Here is a 24393-nt window from a genome sequence, read left to right as displayed (position 1 = left end):
CAACTCCAGAGTCTTACTCTTACCCTGACCCTGCTGTTGGCCTGAAGCTAGACAACACGTTACATTAATAGCGACAATGAGAATACAGAGAGTAAGCCCAACAGGGGGCTCGCACTGTCAGGTTCTCACAGGACCCCACCTGCCAGTCTCATTTGATCGGTCTCCTGATACTCCTAACTCCTCCCCTGGTAGGGGGCTGAGATACTCTGGAGGCGAAGCAGCTGCAGCTTCCGGAAACCAGGGCAAATTCCCAACGCACAAACAAATGCCCTCAGTCATGAGGTCACTGTTTACAGCGCTGGGGCCTGGCTCCTGCCAAGTGCAACCAGCAGCCTCCGGCCGCAGCGGCCCTGCTTGCTGGCTCGCTCGCTGATTGGCCCATCTGCCCTCAGCTCATGGGCCTCAGGGTGTCTTGGTCATTCTGAATCCTCGGGGAGGAGGATGGGAACTCTCACTGAGGAAGTCCCCTGCAGGGCAGCTTCGGAGTGGAGGAGCTCGGTGTGACTAAGTTCTGCCAGAAACCCTGGGAGGATGGGCACGCCACGCCCATTTTGCACATAAAAAAATGAGGCAGCTGCCGGGTCTCCCAGGAAATCAAAACCAAAGCCAGAACTTCTTCTCCAGCAACATCTGTTTCTAAGAAAGGAAACATTATCCTGGTGTGTCCTGGGCCTCCCACAGGAGTCCCTCCAGGGGGAAATTTAGGTCTCGGATGTAGGAACCTGACACTCTGCATGGGCTCCCCGGGCTCTGAGGGCGGGCCCTGAGAATCTGCATAGTGAACAAGCCGGGGCGGCTGAAATTCTGGCCTTTCCTTCCCCACGCTTGCCCCAGCCACTTGTCCTATTCATTTGAGCCTTAAAAGTCTCCCGAACAACACCACCACAGCCAACATGTGCTCATCGGCTGAGGATCCAGAGCCAGTCTGCATGCATAGCATTCTCTTTGCGCGAGTTATTTCATTTTATCCTCACAAAAATCTCCACGGCTTTATCACCATTTTCCACACGGGGAAACGGAGGCTCAGAGATGTGAAGAAGCTTTCCCAAGGCCACACAGCACACAACACGTCTCTGGCCCCTGACCCTGGCCTCCTCATGCCAGGCAATGTTCCCACTAAGATTCTGTGGGTCCTGCCAGCTGTGAGGACCAGCAGAGGGGGAGAGAGCCTGGCAGGGGATGAAGAGCTGGGGGTGGGGTAGGGGTAGGAGTGGAGGGAAAAGGGGACATCAAGGCCTGAGGTTTCATTCATGACAACCTCACCAATAACCACCTGTTCAACAAAAGCACTGGAGCTGCAAAAGCCCTAAAGGTTCGGTTGATCTAAGCCCTCCATTTAACAGAAGGGGAAACGGAAGCCCCAAGACCCGAGAGGTGGGGGCAGTGAGGGCCAAAGAGGTGGCAGAGCAAGTCACAGAGTCCCCCTGGATACCACCCTAGGTGGCCCCGGACCCTCCCCACCTGGTCCATCGGCTTTCCCAGGAGACGTAAGGAAAGTCAGGATTTGAGGACCTTAAAAACACCCCCAGCATCCCCAGCACATGGGGCGAAGGGAGTGGCCAGAGGCATCCAGCCCAGGCCTGCCCGATGAGCTCAGAGCTCCAGCTGCAGGGGCTGGGAGAGGAGGGAGGGAAGGGGGCCAGCCTAATGCTGATTGGCTAATTCAAATCCCAACAGAAGGGGCTGCTCCCGCCCCTCGGCCCACACTGCAGAGGCCCCCTCTCACCACTGTGCTGTGTGCTCACTCAGGCGGCTCCAGGCTCCTCCCACAGAGGCCCCGGGCAACCCAGCCAGCTTGCTCCCAGCCCCAGATGCTCTACCCTTCCTCATCTCTCTAAGGCTGACTTTCTGCCTCGGCCTGAAATCAACTGCCTGGGTCCAAACCCAGACTCCTGAGTTTCCTGGGCTCTTCCTCACCCCACACGCTCCCAGGCCAGTGCCTGGCATGTGAATATTTGGGTCACCATTCGTCCCGGGAACGGCCCTCTCAGGCAGAGGTGCCTGTTGGACTCGGAGTCCTAACTTTTCTGAGATCAGTTTCCTTACCATCATCCCTTTGTGCACCTAAGACAAGGGAGCCGCCAGAGCCTGCGTGGGGCTGGCAGTCACTGGTCACCTCCCCTCCCCCTTCAGGGACCCTTTCTCCAGCATTCCTCCTCCACCCCACCCGATTCATGCCCCCTCTCCCTCAGGCCCCCGGCTCAGATGTCACCCCTGCAGGAAGACTCCCCAGGTAGCCTTCTCCCAGTTCCTCCATCCGCCTGGTCACACTGGACTGAGTTCTGAGAGCAGGGAGCTGAGTCCCCTTCCCTCCCTCCAAGTTCTCGGCCCCTGGCCAGGGCTCACACAGGCAGGGCGGGCGGACCTCTCCTCTGGAGGCCCCAGCTGCCGGCCTCCATCCCATCCTCCTCCTGCTCCCCGCGGCAGAGGGAGGACCTGGCAGAGCTATCGGAGGCTGAGGAGCAGGAGCTCGGCCACATGCACGCTGAGGGTCACAGGACCATGGACAGGCACTGCCTTCCTCTGAGCCACACTTTCCTCATCAGGAAAATGAGGATAACAACAATAGCAGCTAACATTTGGGGGTGCTTACAGTGACCTTCGACCCACATTAGTTCACTAACCTCATGGATCCCTAGGAGGCAGGGGCTGCCGTTACCCCGTCTTACAGAGGAGGAGGCTGAAACGCAGGTGACTTGCTCAGCATCACAACATTAGGGCACATGAGAGTCAAGATTTAAACCAGCCGAAACCGGTTTGGCTCAGTGGATAGAGCGTCATTCTGCGAACTGAAAGGTCCCAGGTTCAATTCCAGTCAAGGGCATGTACATTGGTTGTGGGCACATCCCTGGTAGGGGGTGTGCAGGAGGCAGCTGATTGATGTTTCTCTCTCATCGATGTTTCTAGCTCTCTATCCCTCTCTCTTCCTCTCTGTAAACAACCAATATATATATATATATATAAAAGATTTAAACCAGCCTCATCCAACTCCAGGCCTTCATCACGCTCCATTAATTAGTGCAAAAAAGAAACCTCCGTGGAGCTGTGCACTGACAACTGGGAGAAGGGTACCTGGGGAGTCTTTCTGCAGGGGTGACATCTGAGGTGTGTACACGGCTGCTATTCAGACAGTAGCTGCTGTGAAGAGGATTCGTTGTGTATCCCTGTGGGATATCCCTGGTCAGTGGCCCACCAGCTCACCAGGGATCCCCACGTTACAGGTGAGGAAGCTGAGGCCCAGAGAAGGGCACACCAGGAGGGTCCCGCCCCCAACGAGGGCGCCTGGGCGGCGCGGGGAGGGCCGGCTCACCTTGACGTCCTGCTCCAGGCCCCGGATGAGCTCGCCGTCCACCTGGCCGGTCTGGGCGGCGCGGAGGCTGCGGCGCTCGGCCTTGCGCAGCCGGTACTGCAGGATGCGGCAGGTCTTGCTGGCCTGGTCCAGCTGCTGGCGCAGCTCCTGCAGCTGGTACACGTCCTCCTCCATGTAGACGTCCCGCATCTCCAGCATCTCCGCCCGCAGCTCCTCGATCTCATCCTGCAGGGAGACGGGGCGATCCGGTCACTGGGCCCCGGCATGAGGGCAGGCCACACCCAGCCTGGTCCTAGGCCTGAAATCAACCTACCTGGGTCCCTTGGGGGACCTGGGTGTGGTAGTGGATAATGCCCCCTTCCAAACATGTCCACGTCCTAATTCCCAAAATCTACTAACATGTTACCTTGCGGGGCAAAAGGGACCCTGCAAATGTGATAAAGTTAGAAGATGGGGAGGTGTCCCTGGGTTATGTGGGTGGCCCAAGGTAATCACCAGGGTCCCTGTGAGAGGGAGGCGAGGGGAGCAAAGCGGGAGAAGCGAAGTGGCCGTGGAAGCAGAGGATGGAGAGAGATGCTTTGGAGGGATGGCCATTAACAAAGAATGCAGGCATCAGCCCCAGGAGCTGGAAAGAGGAAGGGTCTCTCTCCCCCAGCGCCTTCACAAGGAAGGCAGCCCTGCGAAGGCCATCTCTGACACGGGGACAGCTGAGCTGGAGCAAAAAGGAGCAGCGCTGCAGAGAGACAGCCAGGGAGAGCGTACTCCCGGCCGCGGGAACAGAGTGTGTGGAGGCCCACAGGCTGCAGAGCTCAGGGTGCAGAGAGGAGGCCAGAGGAGCTTCAGGGCTAGGCTGAAGCTGGAGAAGCAGACAGCGGTCAGCCGTGCAGGGCCTCGACGGGCTGAGTGGAGATTTGGGTTTGGGCTTTCAGGGAATGGGTGACCTCCCTTCCTCAGGGCGGCTCCTGCCCACCTCTGTCAGCAGCTCCCAGAGGTGCCTCATTCCCCTCTGTCACGGTGAGCGCATCGGCAGTTCTTTACTGAGCAGTCTGTCTCCCAGAGGCGCTGCAAGTGTCTGGAGGGACACCTCCCTCCCCGATGTGTCCTCCACAGCCAGCACCGGTCCTAACATCTTGCAAACTCCCAACAAACGTTCACGGAATGAATGAGTACATGTGTAAGTAGGTAAACAGCCTCAAAAAGACATACCAATGTGAGACCAAGTGTAAGGGGATGAGTGGGAAGACCTAGCAGAATAAATAAATGATTTTTATGTCTAATAACAAACGTGAAAACTGAGTCACAAACGGAATAATATCTACTCTTAGTGATCGAATAGATTAAGATTGTACACTAAAAAGAGAAACTGAGTCACAGAGGATGACTGGCCTGCCAGAGGCATCCCCGAGGAGCCAGAGAAAGGACGGTGCTGATGGGAAAGCACAGCCCTGCAGGCCCTGGAGGAGCCAGGTGCCCTGGAACGAGGTTCACAGTCCCCCAAGCCTCCCTTTCCCCAAAGAAAACCGGTGGCTCCCTCCGAGGGAATGGCCTAGCACCATCGTCAGCAAACTGCGGCTCAAGAGCCACATGCGGCTCTTTGGCCCCTTGAGTGTGGCTCTTCCACAAAATACCACGGCCTGGGCGAGTCTATTTTGAAGAAGTGGCATTAGAAGAAGTTTAAGTTTTAAAAATGTGGCTCTCAAAAGAAATTTCAATTGTTGTACTGTTGACATTTGGCTCTGTTGACTAATGAGTTTGCCGACCACTGGCCTAGGGCTGTCCAGTGCCCCGAGCCTGGGAGGGAGGGTTTAATGCAGAGGCAGGACTGAGAAGCGTTACCCTCCAGGCCAGTTCTTAGGAAGACAGCTCACCGAGCTTTTAACATCCATCTCTTCGACTCATGGGCCTCTTTCTCAAATGGTTCTAAACTCTGGAGAAGGCAGCGGGGACAGGTATGTGCCTCTCCCATCGCTAACAGACGTGGTCCTGTTCCCACCACCCAGCGAAGGGCGAGTCCTCACAGCCACCACGGCCTCTCTCCTCTGGGGGCCGAGCAGCACCGGCCGCAGAGGAACAGTCACCTCCCCAGGACCCCCTCCCCCACCCCACGCTCACACAGACTCACCACCCCACCACCAAGCCAAGTGGACAAAACTAAAAGTGGAAAGGAGGAAGTGGGACCGTCAATGATCACACCAGTTAAAGAAATGAGGAAGTGAGGGGTCCGCATGCCGTTTCAGCTGACAGATTAAAGAAACACAAAAGCAACAGCACCCGGTCGGCAAAACCCAAGCTAAACCAGCCTCCAGCTGGGCCTGTGTTCAAAGCCCCATCCTGCTATTGCAGCATCTCACTTCTTCTCTCCGCAGTCCCCCTGACAGGACCGGGTGACCAGGAGGTTGTGAGGGTCTGAACAGACCCAAGGCTGGGAATGTGCCAGGGGAAGTACAGGGGACAGGCAAGCTCAGGAGGCTGGGCTACATTAACGGATATCTGGCATGTAGATCAGGCGAGATGACACCCCTCAACAGAGGACCACATCCAGAGCACTGCCGTCATTCTGTGGGACCGTTTATTTTTTTAAGTTTTATTTTTTTAAAAATACACTATTAATTTTTTTTTTTTTTTTTTTTTTTTTTTTTTTTTTTTTTTTTTTTTTTTTACAGAGAGGAAGGGAGAGAGATAAAGAGTTAGGAACATCAATGAGAGGGAAACATGGATCAGCTGCCTCCTGTACGCCCCCTACTGGGGATGTGCCCACAACCCAGGTACATGCCCTTGACCGGAATCCAACCTGGGACCCTTCAGTCTGCAGGCCGACGCTCTATCCATTGAGCCAAACCAGCCAGGACTATTTTTTTAAAGTCTTAAATAGCTGATTTTTCTATTTATAAAAGTAAACAGTGATCGGAGAAGGTGCTGAAAAGACACAAAATACAAACCACTCATAGTTTCTCCCTATACCAACAGCATTAGCATCACTGGGGCGCTTTTAAATAACTGATTAGCATAATAACTGATTAGTTTAAATAACTGATTAGTTTAAATAACAGCATTAGCATCACTGGGGCGCTTTTCAGAAGTTCTCATGTCCCAACAGAGACCTACTGAATCTGAAACTCCAGGGATGGGGCCCCCGCAAGGGACTCTAATGCAGGGAGTTTTCTTTCAGTCTTTTTCCCTAAAAGGGCAAGAGTCATGTGTCTCAGCACCACAAGTCCCCAGCCTGGGGCCTGACACAGAGCAGGGTCTCACCCAGTAAGAATCTATTGAGTCAGTGAATGAATGAGTGATCTTTCTCACATGAGCAGCTGTCTCTCCAGGGCCTGCCCTTCACCACAGTCCATTTCTGAAAATGCAGGATGCTGCGTTCATGCCAGCTCCGTCTCTCCATGGTGGCCCAGGGGGCTTTCCCCAGCTGCAGGCAGAATGCAGCCAGCCCGTCCTGGCACGGCCCACGGGAGAGGGCAAGTCCACAAAGACTGGCTTGTGGCTGCATGGGCGGGTCTGCTGGGCGTGGGCAGAAGCTGGTGAATGCAGGATTTGGGCAGAGGCTGAGCTTTTGGGGGCTGAGGTAGGGGCAGGGACATGGGGCTGCTGGGACATGGGGAGGGGACCCAGGAAAACAGGATCCTGCTTTATTCTAAGACCTCACTGAGCCTCCGAATCTCCTGGGGCTCTTGGGTCCTGCAGTCCCAACCCGTCCCTGGAAAGCTCTCCAGTGACTGGCTGATCCGGTGGAGGGATTGGGCTGGGGGAACCCAAGCTTTCCAGCTCCTTCTAAGACAGGTCAGTGGCCTTGCTGAGCCTCTCCCGGCTCCTAGATCCCCAATTCTGAGGAAGAGGGAAGGAGGGGACAAATTCTGCAGGACTCAACAGGCCTAGTGGCTACCCAACAAGGCAGTCGGAGTCCCCCAACATGGATGGGCAAACCCCAAACCTCTCCCTTCACCACAGACAGGAAAAGGCCATGCTGTCCAGCAGTGCTGACCTCTGAGCCTGAGGCCCCCGGTCATCCCCCATCAGAAACGCCCGCCTACAGAAGCTGGGGAGCGTTGCCCAGACCAAGCACAGCCTGCCAGCCCTCCACGCCCATCCCATCGGGCCACTCCTTTCAGCTGACCTCTCTTTTAACCAGGCCCGAGGACAGGGAGTGGAGGGGGGAGGATGAGGGATAGGAGTGAGGCGCCCACCCTGATGCCAGGGGAGTCAGCGCTTCCCTTTATAGAAAACGCTTATTTTGCTCTGATTACAGATGTGATAACTATTTACTGGACAAAGTTTAAGGAAAAGCAGATGGCTTTCTATATCTCCCACTAGTTCCCACCGGCTTCTGCATTCAGTCCATGCCCTTTCCCCTGGAGCCCACGCTGCCCTGGTCCCCCCCCCCCCCCCGCCCCCACTCCTGGCTTCCCCCTGGCCTTGTATCTTCTGCCCCCACCCCACCCTGCCCAGATATGCCACAATTAAATAGCTACCAGCTATTATGCTGAGTGAAAGAAATCAGAGAAAGACAGGTACCCTGTGATGTCACTTACATGTGGACTCTAAATAACAAAATAAATGAACAAATAAAACAGAAACAGACTCAAATGCAGAGAACACACTGATAGTTGCAAGAGGAGAGTGGGGTTGGGAACTGGGTGAAAAAGGTGAAGAGATTAAGAAGTACAAATTGGTAGTTACAAAACAGACACTGGGATGTAAGACACAACATAGGGGATATAGTGAATAATCTCTCTCTATAAAACCTTGATATGCAAATAGACCTAACGGCAGAACAACTAAACAACTGATCGCTATGATGTGTGCTGACCACCAGGGGGCACATGCAGAACATGGTGGGCAAATGGCAGCAGGTGGCAGAGCACAGAATATGGCGGGTGTCGGCCGCAGCAGGATGGTGGAGCAGGTGAGGGGGGGGCGCCAGACCAAGGCGGGGTGCCAGTCACTGTCATTGGGGCAAGCCTCTGGTGGTTACTGAAAATTCTTTGCTCCTGCATACCACGGTCCCAGGGGCACTTGCACCTGCTGCCGGCCGGGAACTGCCACTCGCGCCCACTGCCAGCGCCGGCCCTGCTCGTACTCGCAGCCGGTGCCTGCACCCAGCCCCGGTCCCAATCACTCAGCGCCATCAGCGGATGCCAGTGGAGTCTGCCCTGGTCACCCCGAGGGCTTCTCCACCTCGTCCTGCTCCTGAAAGGTGATCCTGGCAAGCAGCTTCTGCTTGCACCCGCTGACAGCATCGGCCCTGCTCACACCCACTGCTGGCACCTGCCCCAATCGCTCCACGCCATTAGTGAGTGCGAGCAGGCCAGCACCAGGTGGGAGCGGCAGCGGGAGTGGGGCTGCCCACAGACAGAGCGGGGGAGGGGAGGGGATAGGAGAGGGGGAGACAAGGGACCGTGGAGGGAGGGGCCAGGCAGGAGGGTGAGGGAGGGCTGAGACCCGCCCAAGTGCCCACCATAGCCTCAAGTGCCACCGAAGCCCCAAGGCCCACAGTTCCTTTCAAGGTGCACAAATTTGTGCACTGGGCCCCTGGTATTGTAATAACCACATAGGTGCCAGGTGGATACGTGAAATATCTGAGGGATCACTTTGTAGGTTATATAATTAGTGGCTTATATAAGCTGCTATCTTGTACACCTATAACGAATATAAAATAATATTAAAGGTCAACTGCAATTGAAAAATAAAAACAGCTACCACCTATCGGGAAGCTCACTAACTATGAGGCCCCAGCCCAAGCACAGGACGTGCACAATCCTCTTGCCAACCCTGTGAAGTAGATACTGAAAATGTTCCTGTTTTGCAGATGAGGAAACTGAGGCTCAGAAGTTGCCCAGAGCTGCTCAAGCCAGGGAGTGGTGGAGCTGGAATCCAAACAGGCCCTGCGACCTTGGCTGGTACGTCTTAATTGAGTTCTCCACCCAGGTTTGCTCGGGTGCTCCCTCTGCTAGAATGGCCTTTGCCAGGCTAACTCCCCAAAATGCCATCCTTCCAGAACATTCCCTCCCCTAGTCTGAGTCAACTCCTACACTTTGAACTCTGTTTGTCTCTTGTGCTAAGAGCTTTAAGTTGCATTTGCCTGTCTGCAAGATTTGGGGGAAGGGCAGTGCCAGGTCTGACTTGGGTCTGGACCCCAGCATCACTCAGCATGTGGTACGGCACACGCACGCATCACTGTCTCCGAGTGGGTGAATGAATGAAAGAATGAGTATGGCTTCTGCCCTGCCCAGTCTCTCTGCACAGCCCAGGGTGGGAGGCCCTCCTGATACCAGCCCCAAGCCAGCTGCAGAGCCAGGGAGAGCCGGGCAGCTCCAGGGCTGGGCTCAGACCCCCGTGACACCCCAGGAGGGGGTGGGGCAGGGTGTGTCTACCCAGGGAACCTCCTGCTCACCCACCCACTCTCTGTCCACAAAGTGCATCTCTGTCCATCCTCCCAAATCCTCCCCCCCACCTTCCCCCGGCTGACCCCGGAGATCTGTGAAGTCAGCCTACAGGAAGCAGCCTCTCAGAGGCAGCCCTGCTCCCTGCAATGGCTTGGCTCCCAGGTATCCTGGGGGAATTCGCCAGGAAGAGTCTCTTGATACACGCCGGGCTGCAGGGCCAAACATGAGCTCACACGACTGCTAATAATAGCGAGAGCTTGCACGGGGCTTCACAGTTTAGAGAGACATTCCATCTGAATCGTCTCATGGGACCTCACAGAAACCCCTGACAGGCAGGTCAGGCATCACCATCCCTGCTCTAGAGACAGAAATGGGGAGAAACACAGGGAAAGTGGGCCATGTCCAAGGTCACCCAGAGGGACCTCCAAGCAGGACTGAGACCTTGAACTGCAGGCTCTTTTGTTTTCACCAGAATTCAGGAAGTCCATGAACTTGGATGGGAAGGAGGAGAAAAAAAAAAAAAAAATCACATCTTTATTTTCACTAACCTCTAACTAAAAATTACCATCTCCTATTCTGGACGAGCCACAGCTATATTAGCAGTTCCTGTGACCACAGATGCTTTCATGTCACAAAGTAGTTGTTGCAGAGATGCCAAAGTATTGTTTACACCCAGCGGTGCTCTCAAATTACAGGAGTAAGGCAACTTGTCACCAGATCTTATGAGTTAATAAACACACATATGACGATGGCATAATTTAAAAGTATACTTTGGTAACTGTATTTGGTTTCCTTTAAGTATTTTAAAACATTATCCTGAGGATCATTCTCAGCAGAGAGCTTAAGGCACATGTGTCAAACACAAGGCCCGCGGGCCAAATCCGTCCCGCCAGGCCTTGCAACGTGGCCCGCACCACGCTGTCATCACTGCACTCCGCTGTGTTTCCATCACAATGACAGTTTATGACTGTTCAGTAAACCATTCGGCCCGCGATTTAGGCTGGATTTTAGATTTTGGCCCCTTCTCTGATTGAGTTCGACACCCCTAGCTTAAGGCATGAAATGGAGACTCGGCCTCTGATCTCTCCAGGGCCACCTTGCTGCGGGGCCTGGGTCCCCGGCTCTCCACCATCAGGCAGAGCGGGAGAAGCAGAGCTCCGCTTCCCAGCCATTTGTCCAACGGCCGGAAAGAATGCTTCCTGTGGGAAGCCTGGGTCCGTGTAAGACGATTAATCTTTGTACCACGAGGGCAGGAGGGAGATGTTCAGATGTGGGGCCCACTGGAACGCTTGCGAGTGACCCCAGATGCACGCCCTGATGGAATGGGTCTGTAGGCGTGGATGGTGAGTCTCCTGACCTGTGGGACTGGAGGTGAAAGTGACTACACAGGGGGTCCCTCTACAGAAAGACAAGTGCCAATGGATGGTGTGAACCCCAGCAACAACCCCCAGCTGAGCCCGAGGGGACAGGAGGTTCCTGAAGGCAGAAGGAAGCCATCTCTTCCCAGCCACCACGAAGGGACTGACTATTCCAGAGCAGAAGTCCCCGGCTACCTCCTGTCCTGGAACCAGCCCCTGGACAGCTAAGGGCGGGCCATGGGAGGTGCCTGTTCATCTAGCAGCCAGGGAACTCTGATCACATTCTAGAAACCCTGGGATTCAAGGCTCCGGGAACAGACATTTCAGCCTACGCAGCTCTCAGGGGACACTGCACTGCCTAGCCTAGACACCGTCCATTCTCTACCATCTCCCACCTCTTCACCCCTCCACCTCAAGCGCCACCTCCAACAAGGAACCTCCCAGCTGCCCCAGGGCCCAGCTCTTCGGGATGAACAGTAGGGAATGAATATCTTTGGTAGGCCAGATTCATCACCAAATCAATGGGCTTAATCTTCATGACGGACAGCCTGTACCCCACTAAGTTGTTCTCCACACAGTGGAGGGATTAAAAAACAAAACAAAAACACATTACTCTCCTGTTTAAAACCCTCCAATAATCTCCCAAATATGGAAACAGCCCAATGTCCCTCACCTGATGAATGGAGAAACTGTGGTACATCTACATAATGGAATGCTACTCAGTAGTAAAAAGGAATGAACTGCTGCTATTGCAACAACATGGGCGAAGCTCAAATTCATTGTGTGAAATGATCAGGCTCAGCAGGCTGCATGCATGATTCCATTTATATGAGATTCTAGAAAAGGCAAAACCACAGGGACAGGAGACAGACCAGTGCTTATCAGAGGCTGGGGGAGAAGGAGGAAGAGATTACAAAGGGGTACAGGGGAATTTTAGGGGGTAATGGAACTGTTCTATATCTTGATTGTGGTGGTAGCTACAGAACTGTATGCATCTATCAAAACTCATTATGCAATATGTAAATTACCTAACCTAAAAGCCAACAGAAGCCTCTGTCCACCTCCCCATCTTTCTCTCCCATGACTCCTCCTCTTATTGGTTACATTCCAGCCACCTGGGGCTTCTCCAGAAGACTCCTGGCCTGTCCCACCTTTGAGCCTTTGCTCCTGCTATTCCCACTGCCGGATTCCCTTCCCTGCACCTCTGTACTACCTGCTCCCCCTCCACGCCTCCCCATCAGAGGAGACCTCCAGGCCTCTCTAGGTCTATTATGTCCATCTCAAACCTGGGTTTCTTTCATGATCTGTACCACAGGCTTATTTGTGATACTAATTCTTTTACTTATTGGTCTGTTTGATTACAGGGTGTGAGTCTCAGGAGGGCAGAGACTAGCACAGTGCCTGGCACACACAGAAACAGCTCAAGAAATAGCTTCTGAATGACTAATGGGACCTAGGAGGGAAAGATTACCATCTCGGCCCACTTCCCTCCAGAACACCACTTCTGGTCGGCGCTACTGTGTCTAATTAAACTCTCCGATTCTGTAAGGTTAAGGTCCACGGAGGCTTCAGACCCCAGGGGTGGGCCTCAAATCCCAGCCCACCAGCTCCCAGGCTGCATCCCTGCCGGACTCCAAACCTTACCCAATGCATCCTCCCTAGGTTCCAGGGGCCTGACTGGCCGATGGGCAAACAGATCCAGATAGAATGGCGGAGCGAAACCGAGGGATCCGGAACCTCGGCTCCGTGGGACAGCAGCCACGCCTCGGAGGAACAGGAGCCCCTGCCCGGCCCGCCTTCTCCCATCTGCCCTGGCCACCAGTCCCTCCCTCGGGCCAAAGCCCAGACTGCCTGCCCATCTGCCACCCTGGCTCTGGCCTGGGCCACTCAGCCCAGCCCAGAAGGGCTGACCTACAGGGTGGGCCAGCGGGGGCCACAGGGCAGCATGCCAGCCCCCCGAGAGGGAGGGCCTCCATCTGCTGTCCCTTCTGCCCATCCCCCAGGGCCTGTCAAGGCTGCAGATGAGATCATCCCGCTTGGACCCCAAGGAGGGCAGAAGGCTCTGCAAGCTCCACTTCCTCCCAGCTCAAAAGCAAAGACTCTGGACAAAGCAGCTGGGCCAGGGGGACCCAAAGACTCCATCCTTTCACAGACAGAGACCCCGAGGCCTGGAGAGGACCTGGGATAATCCCCCCGTCTCCCAGAGGGTCCAGAATTGAGCAGGAAGGGACTCCGGGCTCCGGGCTCCCAGCGCAGAGCTCAATCCAGCTTAGCTCCCTTGGGTAGAAGCTGGGCTCTAGTTATGGGGGAGTCAGCGTCAAAGGTCCTGAAGGGGGGAGGGGGGCAGGGAGCCAGCCAGGCACTGCTGTGCCACACAATGCCCCTGCTCCAGCTGGCACAGAGGCTGCCTGGGCTCACGGACCCAGAGGGTCACAAGGGAAGATAATGGTCCTAGACCTGCATCTCCAACACCAGTAAGTAACGAGCAAGTTGCTCCCCGAGTGCTCCCCCCCCCCCCCCCGCTGTTATCTCATAGCCCAGCCGGCTCTGACGGACCAATGAAGAGCCGAGGTCAGAAAGGTCAGCTCTGTTGCCCAAGGTCACACAGTAAGTCCAGTCTGAGTCCGGATAAACTAGACTACATAGTCTCTACGACGGAACAGCACTGACCATAATCACAGCTGGTATTTTTGCAAGGGCTTACCGTGTGGCCAGACCACGGGCCAAGCTCTAAATGGAGGTCTGTTATCTCGTGCGCAACGACAGTCCTTCGGAGGGGGTGCTATTGTTTTATGCCCATTTTACAGGTTAACAAATAGAGGCTCAGGAAGATAAGGTCTCCACAGCCAATCGGGAGAGAGCCCCCAGGTCTGGCACAGTTCTGTGATGGACACTGCAGACGCCCCCTCTGGCGGGGAGCTGGTTAAGCAAGTGTGTGTGGGTGTGTGTGTGGGGGAGTGGAGGTTGATGCGTGTGCTGGGGGAGAGGAGAGGCCTGCAGACTGGTGCCCACCATGGTCCTGCCTGGCTTGTCAATGCCCATTCCAGGCTTTACCAGGAAGAGCCGGGAGACATCCGCAGTCCCTGCTGCCTGGGGTGGGGGGATGCTCACAGCCGAGGTGCCTGCCCATGATCCTCCTGTCCTTTCAGTGCGGACAGGAAGGAAGGCAGCATTTGGATCTGGATGTTTTTAAAACATCCCCTAAACGGCCTCTGGGCTGCAGCCAAATCTCTGAGCAGGGAGAGAGCAGGGCTCAGAGGTCTCTGTGGAGGAAAAGACACAGAGGGTCAAGGCAGTGGTCCCAGGCTGCACAGCCGGAGAAGCCTGCAAACCCCAGCATGGAGCCTTTGCTCCCGCCATCCCCTCTGCTTGGCACACCGGGAGGAGACCGAGACCCCGTCCTTCTGCCTCTGGCCTCTTGCAGGCTGCGTGAGCTCTGGTGATCCCCTTGACCTCTCTGGGCCTCGGCGGATGCCTATGCAAAAGGAAGGGACTAAGTCTCACTCTGGTAAGGTCTCTGCCCTAGTGCAGAGCAGGGGGGAGGGACTGACATGAAACCTGTAATTACCCAATTAATAACCCAATTACAGTTGAGATAAATGCCCCAAAGGAGCCCACAGGAAGCGCCTAGGTGTCTAACAGAGGAGCCCAGCCTGGAGAGGGATGCACAACGGGGGAGGAGGAAACTGAAGGGAGGGAGAGGGGACCTAGCCAGTGCCAGGAACCGCACAGGCAGAACCCTGGGTGCAGGGAGCACTGGGCGCTTGGGTGGAGCAGGGGGAGGCCGAGGGAGGTAGGATCACACAGGCTACTCAGGCACTTGGGCAGGGCCACGGAGGAGCTGCGGGGGGAGGCTTGATGCTGTTGGCCCAGATCCAAAGCAGATCTGGGCAAAACCAGGGGAAAGAGGGTCCAGCCTGATTACGGGATCCCAAACTGGTTTTCCACTGGAGCTGAGCGTCTCTCCATGGCCCAGGCAACGGGAGATTATTCACCTCTGTCTAGAACAAGGGCCTCCCTGGACATGGCGACCCTCCATTAGCAAAGGAGTATTCGGGGTTACCCGTCTTCCATTGCGGCACTGGCCTCGGCTGTTCCGAGAGGATGGGAGGGAAAGGGGGGACATGAGGGAGAGAGGTATTAGGGGCGGTACATACTGCAATTCAGCTCCGCTCATACCTCCCAGCCCCTGTTCCATCCCCGGACCCACAACCCAGAGCCAGACACACATGACCATCAAGGATCCAGGGGCCACAGGCAACCAGAACCAAGCCTGCCAATGAGTGATGAGGGCAGACAGCTGTTGAGCCCTTAGTATAAGCTGCTCCAGCAAACTCTTGCATGCATGTGTGTTCTCACTGGATCTCCACAGCAGCACTGGAGGGTAAGTGCTATCAGCATCTCCGAGGCTCATACAGGGGGCGCTCACCGAGGAAAAGACGGAGCAGGACTCAAGCCCAGGTCAGCCTGGCTCTAAGCCACAGAGCTCTTAGCCACCGCGGACACCAGGGAAGGGCTGGCCTGCTGCTTCCACTTCCTGACTCACGGCCGCTTCTCAGAAAGGCCAGCACTGTCTGCTAAGGATGCAGACCAGTGGGCACCGGGGAAGGCCAGGGTCAGCCTGGCCCAGAACACCCCGTGTCTCTGGCTCTTCCCCAACCCAGCTCCAAGTTCCTCTGGCCCCAGAGGGGGGAGAATGTGACCACAGATGAGGTCATCCCTTTGGGGCACCGGGGAATGACTTAGTAATAACCATGGCTGCTGGTCCTGCCCCTGCCTGCAATCCTGGGGAACTACCCTGCCCCAGAGGGCTCCCTCCCCTCCTCGGTGCCCGGGGAGGTGCTAGAAGTACCAGATACCTGGACACTAATTCTCCTGAGTGCCTTGGGGGGCAAAAAGAAGGATTAAGTTCCCATTTTACACTCAGGAAGACGGAAGCTTATTAAGGGGACTTACACATGAGATCATGCACAGGGAGGAGGTGACAAAGCAAGATTTGGCCCCAAACCCGACCCAAAGGTGGAATTTGTCCATGAGACCAAACAGCCTCCCTTCCCTCCCGCCCTGAGCCCCTGAGCCCTGTGCTCAGTACTACAGACACACGGGAAAGGGGCAGCCCCAAGCCTCGCTATGGGCCAATATGGCCCCCTTTCAGCACAGTGTTCATAGCACCTCAGCTCGGCTCGGCATCCAGTGTCCCTCCCAACAGGCCCAACTCCGCTTCCCAGCCTCCTCCTCCCCACTGTCCCCCACCCACCCTTCCCTCAGCTTTTCTGCTGTAAGCCTGCAGCCTGCCTACAGCTCACCCGCAGACTCTGCTCACTGTCTTTCATTCAATCCTGCAGCAAATATTCAGTAAATATGATACATGAGTCCGTACGATGTGTCAGGCACTGTTACAGCAGCTGGACACGGAAACAGCCACTCGAGGCTAACGCTTCTGCTGTAATGTCTCCTCTTCCAGGAAGTCTTCCAGGCCGCTCCTCCGAGTGCCACATCGCCTCTATCCTGGCCTCCTTCACTGGTTCCCGGGCAGAACCAGGCATGTTTTAGGGATGGAGGAGCATGGCTCTCCATAGCCCCCAGCGAAGAGAGGGGAAGATGGAGGGAGAGACAAGGGCAAGCAGGAAATCCTGAGATTAGGAGTTGCCCCTGGGCAATGTTTCTCCGGTGGGCAGGCCTAAAGATTGCTCCATTTCACTCAGCCCACTGGCCCAGGCCCCAGGGCTGGGCAGCAGGACCCGAGGGCATTAGTGTAGCTTCTCCTGACCTGGTGACCTGTCAGTCCCCATCCACCCACCACCCAGCCCCAGCCTGGTTCCCAGGGCCTCCAGACCCAGGAGGTGACAAAATCAAGCCTCCACCATCCTCCTCACTGTTCCCAGAAGCCCTGCAGAAGGAAGCCGTGTAGAGGAGCTGAAAACAGTGGTTTGTACACCTTAGCCCCAGGGAGACACGGACCAGGATTTCCTGTGTTTCTGTATGGGTGAAATGTCACAGCCTGTGTGTGTGTGTGTGTGTGTGTGTGTGTGTGTCTGGGCACCTGGGGTGTGGGTCTCTGGCTCCCATTACCAAATGCTACCAGCCTGACATCTGAGTGCTCTGTGCTCATGTCCCTGGCCACGTGTCTGTGTGTGTCTCTGGGGCATTGCACAAGGACAGCTGCTGCTCTCTTTGTGGAAGGGGCAGTGGAGGTAATAGGGCTGAGGGCTCAGTCTCTGCTGCTCTGCTGGCCTGGAATGGGCAGGTCTGTCTGTGGATGCTGGCACCTGTGTGTAAGGAGTATGTGTGGGTTTGTGTGTGTGTGCTGCATACGTATGTGTACTTCCGATTTGTCTGAGGGCGTCCCAGGCTGTTCATTCATCTCTGGGACACAGCCAAGCATGTCTGGGGGCGTGTGTAAGTTTTGTGTGAGGGTATGTTTCTGAGCCAGGTTTTCCTAAATGGTGCGTCTCCGTTGTGAACGTTTGGTAATGTGTGGGTGTGATGAGACAGAAGGTTGTGTATCTGCCTGCCTGGGTTTGGGTAGTTCTCTGAGCACATCTCCGCTCTCACACGTCCGGAGCTATGCTCCTGGAAGCAGGCAACATAAGCGTGTCACTGGATGTGTATGTGAGAGGTGTGAGTCTCTGGGCACAAGCTGCGAATAGGAGTGTTTGTGTATGTAAGAGAGAGTGTGCCCAGGGACACAGGCCCCGCCCCTCTGTGAGGAATGCTGGGAGCCCGGGGAGACGTGGTCCCTCCAGGCCTCAGCAGCAACGCCTCACATTTTCCATCTCCTTTTCCATCTTGCTGGAGCTATGCACACACCCTCCCCCTCCCGCCATGACTGACACACTGCAGAAGATTCTTAAAGGCCTAGGTCTCAGAGCAGCTTCTTCCAGGTCACCTCTCAGCTGCCACAGGGAGGGCCGGGAGGCAGGGCAGGGACCAGCTGGTAGTTTTACTGATGACCACCCTCTCCCCTACCCAGTGACAGACAGATTGGAGCCCTCCCCCTCTAGCTCCCAGGAGCTTCACAACTTGCTGGCCTGGTACTCAGGAGGCACTCAGAAAGTATGTGAGTGAGTGAGTGAATGAATGAATGAATGAATGCCTGGAGAAGCAGATAAGGGGAAGGTGAGGATGGTACAGGCACTGACATTTTCTGTGCACTAGACTGAAAAGGGTCCCCTTGACCTTGGGACAGGCATGTTTACAGAAGAAACAGAGTCTCAGAAAGGCTAAATATCTCACCCAGGGTCACAGTTTGTAAATGACAAAGCTAAGTAAGAGGCCGGCTCTGTGAAAGGCAGGCTGCCTCCTGCATGGGAGAGAATGGGAGAGAGAGAATGGAAGAGTGACCGGGGAGGGGGGGGGGGGGGACGGCGATAACATAGGGTCATCAGGTGAGGTTTCCAAGGATATCAGCTGAGCAACCCTGACCACATCACATGGCCTCTTGGTGTCCTCATTTGTCCAGAGGGTCTAGTATCAGAACCCTCCACACAGGATGGCTATGAGGAGCAAAGGGCTTACTTAACCCAGAGGTGGGCACCTTAGAGGGGATCGATGGTGTATAGCAATTGTGAGACAAGAGCCTAACCAGTCTTAGCCTAGAGCCTGGCATACAACAGATTCTTCTTACCAACCCGTGTCTCAGACTAGACACACTATTAGCAACCAAAAGCTCACTGTCCCAATCATCCTGCAGAAAGAATAGGATCCCGAGTTGGACAAACCAGGTTTGGAATCCTGGCCGGGTGACCTGGGGCCTCCATTTACCCGACTGTACAATGGGAGCTGAGGGTGGATTAGATGCTTCCTCTGGGCCCTTCTGGGTTGATACCCAGATTGGCTGCACTTCAAACATTCAAACCTCCTCCCAGGTAGGAAGGCTTGGCTTCACGGAGCCCACACATGGAGTGTGGTCACACCTTTTTGTCCTCCCTGGAGCAGCTCCCCATGTATTAGCATCCTACAGCTAAGAGGACCCAACCTCCAGGCTTCTCCCAGCTCCGCCAAGAATGAACACACAGGCTTCCTGTCTACTCACTGGTTAACAGTTTCCCAAGAGATGCAGGGTTTCACTGCCTACACATGGTTTGTTTTTATTTTTGTCTATTCACACCTCCCTTATTCCTGACAACAATCCTATGTAGTTGCCAAGGCAAGTTCCAGGACCTTAATCATACAGATGAAAACAGAGAGTAGCCCAGAGAGGCCGAGTGACTTCCCCATGGCCACACAGTCAAAGGCAGAGTGAGGTCTCAAAGCCAAGCCTTTGGGCTCCAACTCTCAGATTCTTCCACCCACACCCAGTGGGTTCCTAGCATGTCCTCACCACATGGCGGGTGACAGGTAGTGGTGATGGGGACCTGGAAGATCTCAGACCACCAGGGCTTTGAATGTCAAACATCCATGTGTCTGCTTTGCAGGGAAAAAAAAAAAAAAAAAGGAAAAAAATAGAAAGAAAGAAAAAGAAAAAAAGAAAAGCTGCATCCTAGAACTACAAAAGTTAATCTTCAGACTTCCTTGGCTGGAAGGGACCCTGAGATCAGACAGCTCGACTGTAGCCACCAGATGAGTTCCTCCCAAATCCTCCTCAAGTAGTCACAACCACCAACATTCCGTACAGTTTACAAGCTGCTTTCCGCACACCCTATGTCTTCATCCAAACATGCGAGGTCACCCAGCCTCTCTGAATAACTCAAGTGACAACAGCTTTACTCCCGTCTCTGTGAGCAGCTCCTTCTATCGTTTCGTTGGGAGAGAGCTGCCCGTTTACACCTGCCGGCCCCAGTGCAGGCCTATCGTGACAGGAGATCTGCCATCACCCGAGAGGCCCTCCCCAGTTGGCAATTCCCAGTGTCCCCCACCAGCTGGAAGATGAGCCTGCACAGGGCCCACCAGGCTCTATGGGACTCACACCAGGGAGTGCAGGGCCTGCAGGGGACATCCTGGGGACCTGGAGTTCTTCTCCTGGCAACTGGTCCCTGCATCTTAGAAGCAATGTGGCCCAGAGGGGCAGGAACCAGGTCAAGAGTTTATGCGGCCTGGAGAACCAGCTCTGGGGCCTGGAGCAAGTCCTTCCCCGCTCTGGCCATGGTTTACCATCCACAGAAAGAACAAACCAAAACCTGCTGCACTGTTCCTACACTTAAGGCCCACATCCAGTCTCTAGATCTTCCCCTCGTCTCTGCGAGTCTGGCAGCTCGGGAGACATTTGGGGACCCAAGTGTAAACACTCTGGCCCTGCTCACCTCTCTCATCCAAACTCCTCCTTCTCTTCAGCCTAGATGCTTGCTGTTCCTTGAAATCAACAAGCATTTTTTCTACTTCTCCTGTTCAGTCGGCTTCATCTCATCCTTCAGCCCGTAGCCTCTCAGAGCATCTCCAGCTCCACCTCCACCTCCTCCATGTGCTCTTGGCACACTGTACCCTTCTCCGCCCCTGTCATGACCGGCACTGTGATTTATTTATGACTACTGCTCCGTCCCCGACTAGACCCAATGCCCCATGAGAACAGGTACTTCATCGTTGCCACGGCTGTATTCCCTCGATCCGCATTCACCGGTATCTGGCATGCCGTGGGCACCAAGTGAAGAGTTGGTGAATGAATGCCTGAGGAGCCAGGAGAACGAGCCCCGCCTGCTTCCGATGGGGAGAAAGATCTATTCTGCCCCCACAGAACCCACAAGAGAACATAAACGGCGTCCGTGGAAATGTGTCACATCCCGCCTGAGAACAGCGGCGGCGTGACAACTCCTCTCATGAGGCTCACTCCCTGCCAGATGCTCTCGTGGTGTTTGCACACATTATCTCAGTGGACCCTCATGGCTGGAAGATGCGTGGTGTAAAGTGACTTTTTACAATGAGGAAACGTGATGTCCAGGGACGTGTGAGTAACCTGACCAAGATCACAGAGCCAGGAAGCGACAGACCCCAACTTCAACAGTGGCCTGCAGCCAGCACACAAAGCCTGGAACACTGAATGCACGGGAGAAACTGAGGGTCCGCCCTGGCCTAGGCAACAGAAGTCCCCAGCCGGGCCCTGGTTGCCATGAGACCTTGGACACAACCCCCAGCCTTCTGAAACTACATTTCATCGTAACTGTCACGGGTGGCTCAGACGGGCTTCTGAGCTCTGCCAGAGGACTTCCCGGGATGGACAGCAGGCCACAGGGGTGGGGGCATAAGGGGACCCTGAAGCAAAGCTCTATGGCCCACCTTCTCTACCCAGGGTGGACAGTGCGTGGGGCAGGGTGTGAGTTTAGAGCATCCCAGGCAGTTAGTACAGGAAGCAGCTCAGAGCACCGAGAGGGCAGGGCCAGGCCTCCTCTGGCCTGTCTCCTTCCTTCTACCCACCCTCTTACTTGTCCTCTCCTCACCACGAGCTTCTGAAAACCATAGGAGCTGAATGAACCGGATTGTCAACCCTGAATGAATGGGGCCTTTGGGAAGACTTAACCAGGGGTGGACTATCCTGATTCAGGCCGGCCCTGTCCTTCTATTCGACAGGCATTTGCTGAACACACGCTGGGGAGCAGATCCCGGGGAAGTGAGGGGGGGGGGGGGGGGAGACATAGTTGAGCAAGACCTCAAAAACTCTAACGAGAGAGAAATGCATCTGGCCAGAAGAACCACAGTGCAAAGCTAACTAAGGGACGCCAGGCAGGCATAAATCAGCAGGGCGCAGTTAACTCCGTGGCCCTCGGCCAGAGGCACGCGCGGTGCTGTGCCAGGCCATCAACTGACACGAGCAGGTAACATTTCAACCTCTCCCCAAACCGTGCCCAGCCTGTGGGGGTAGACTGGAGCCCATGAAGCTTCCAGTCTGTCCAGCCAAGGTCAACACACCAGGTCTGGGCTGTCCCCAGGGCGGCCACAGGGCCAAGCCTGGCCTGCACCCAGCAGTTGCTCAGGTCCGTAGAAAGGCTGAAGGCAAAGCCCACTTGCAAAGCCCACTCCCCGGGGGGGAGCTCTCAGGTCCCCAGAGGAGATGCCCCTTTCAGACAGTTCTCACCGGGAACATGGGAAGGCCAAGGGCCAGGCTAGGAGGGGCCAGTGGAGCCCTGGGTACACAGGGTCTGTCCCAGAGAGGGCAGAAGGCATATCCTGGGATCTAGGAAGCCGCCTCTGAACCGGTTCTCCCAGGACAAACCCCTCCCAGGCTGTGGGGACCGTTAGGCAGGGCGGAAGTGGGACTCCAGCCAAAGGGATGTTCCCAGATGTCATGTTTTCAAACGGGACTCGCCCTGAAAGGCAGGCGGGGCCGGGCCTGCGCCAGGGAAAGCCCTGAGTAAAGAAAGGTGTTCCAGCCGCTCCTTGGCACGGGCTGGCCACAGGTCTCCCTGGCAGGCAGCGAGATCCACCCAAGGCCCGGCCTCTGTCCTGGGGATGGGGGTTGTGAGCGGCTGAAGCCAGAGGTCTGGCCCCTCGCTGACTACACACCCCGCCATTCCAAGGAAGGCACCCAGTCATCCTCCAGTAACGCACCCAGTTTCTTACCCCCCACCCCATTCCCAAACCAGAACTCTGCAGCCTCCTCATCCAACTTCCTCCCAGGGGTTCCTACCATGAAATGGGGGCGGGTGTAAGGGTGGTCCCGGGGGAGGGGGCTTGGGCCCCTTTATCCTGCTCGCTCAGTGGGGAGGCTAGCGCCTCGGCCCCGCGGGGCAGTGACTCCCGGCGCCTCCCCGGCCCCCCTCGCCCTCCTCGGCGCCCCCACCTTGAGATAGTCGTTCTCGGAGCGCAGCTCCTCCAGCTCCCGCACGAAGCCGCCGGGCCCGCAGTCCAGCATCTCCTCGGTGAGGTCGGAGAAGGCGAGCGAGGCGCTGAGAGGCAGGCGGCTGCTGCCCGCCGACGACGACGCGGCCACCGACGGCTCCTCGGGGGAGGCGGGCGGGCGCGGGGGCTGCGGCGCGGGCGGCGCGGGCTGGGGGTGCTGCCCCGGGCGGGCCCCCCCCGCCGACTCGGCGTCGCTGCTCAGCGCCAGCTCCAGGCCCAGCAGCCGCGCCTCCTCCGACGCGCAGTCCGACACCTCGGAGCTGCTGTCCGTGAGGCTGGGCGGCGGCGGCGGCGGCCGCGGCCCGGCCCCCGGGCGCGGGCGGCCCTTGGCGCGGACTCCGGTCCGGACCCCCGCGACCCGCGCCCCCGAGCCCCGCGCCCCGGGCGCCACCGTGCGCCCCTTCTTGTCGGGCCTCGCGGAGGACGCAGCGCCACCGGAGGCTGCGGAGCCCGGGCCTGGGCCGCGGCGGCCCTTGGCCAGCGACCAGCCGGCCACGTCCTTGGGCCGGGCCGGCGACGGCGCGCGGTGGCTCTTCTTCCTCTCCGGGGCGGGCGCGGGCGGGGGGCCGCAGCCCCGGGCCGGGGGCTCCCCCGCCGGCGCCTCCATCTCGGCCTCCCTCGGCCTCAGCGAGCGGCGCGCATGGCCCAGGCCCGCCCGGCCTCCGCGCCCCGGGGGAGGGTCCGGCCGCCGCTCCGGCCGCTGGGGTCGCGGCTCCTCTCGGCCCCCCGCGGCCCCCGGACTGCGCTCAGGCCCCGGCCCTCGCGGAACGGGCTCTCCGCCGCCGCCCGGAGCTCGGAGCGAGCGGCCTGCACGCCTCCAGGCACCCCGGCTGCGGCTGCGGCTCCGCCCGGCGCCCGCCCCTTCGGCCTCGCCGCGCCCCCGGAGCGCGCCCGGGCCTCTCCGGCTGCCCGCGCGCCGCTCGCTCCCTCGGGCCCCGGCTCCGCCCGGCGCGGCCCGGCCCCCGCGCAGCCCCGCCAGCTCCCCGCCCCGCCGCCTCGGCTCGGGGGCGCGCGGCTCCGCGAACAAAAGGCGGACGCGGCGGGAGTGGCGGGGAGGGACGCTGGCGGCGAGCGAGGGAGGGATCTGCGAGGCAACAGCGACCCCCTCGAGGGTCAGGCGGGCCGGGGCTGCCGCGGCCCGGGCTCCCTCCCCGGTCTCTCCGCCGCCGCCCCTTTCCCTGCGGGCCTGGGCGATGCACCCGGGGGGGGCTCCCCTGCACCCCGGGTCCCGGCAGGGGCCCCGAGAGCCCCGGGAGAGGGGACTGCCACGTAGGGGCCGGGCAGACCTCAGCACGCTGGAGCGAGCATCCATATAGACACCCGGCGCCTTGCCCCTCGCCCCTCGCGGCTCTGCCGAGCCTGCGCAGACTCCGCCCCCCTAACTGGGCAAACGGGGACCCATCACCCCATTGTACAGATGGCTAAACTGAAGCCTCGGAAGGCCCGCGATCAGCCCAAAGTCACAGGCAGAGCCGAGATGGAACTCAAACACAACACCTCGAGGACGGGTTGGGTTCTCCTGCCTCCGCTTCCCCGCCAGGGCGTAGGCACCGTGGAGCCAGCCCTG

At 57.2% G+C, this 24393-nt stretch overlaps 1 protein-coding gene across 4 annotated transcripts in view; it reads right to left on the bottom strand.

Annotated features, from left to right (window-relative positions):
• SOGA1 (suppressor of glucose, autophagy associated 1) overlaps positions 1-23823 on the bottom strand; it is a 77884-nt gene extending 54061 nt beyond the window's left edge. For 2 of the 4 annotated variants that reach the window (XM_036419199.2, XM_045574587.1), the window contains exons 1-2: positions 22768-23819; positions 3311-3535 (exon numbers count right to left, since the gene is read on the bottom strand). In XM_036419199.2, coding sequence (XP_036275092.1) covers positions 3311-3535; positions 22768-23433 — 891 coding nt within the window. In that variant the 5' untranslated portion in view covers positions 23434-23819. Of the gene's footprint in view, positions 1-3310; positions 3536-22767 lie in introns of all 4 variants that reach the window. The other 2 variants (XM_045574588.1, XM_045574589.1) reach the window with 2 other exon arrangements.
• Between the last annotated feature and the right edge of the window lie 570 nt (positions 23824-24393).

The sequence above is a fragment of the Pipistrellus kuhlii genome, unplaced genomic scaffold (genome assembly GCF_014108245.1).
Source record: "Pipistrellus kuhlii isolate mPipKuh1 unplaced genomic scaffold, mPipKuh1.p scaffold_m20_p_6, whole genome shotgun sequence".
NCBI lineage: Eukaryota > Metazoa > Chordata > Mammalia > Chiroptera > Vespertilionidae > Pipistrellus > Pipistrellus kuhlii.
This window is presented reverse-complemented; position numbering and strand designations above follow the sequence as displayed.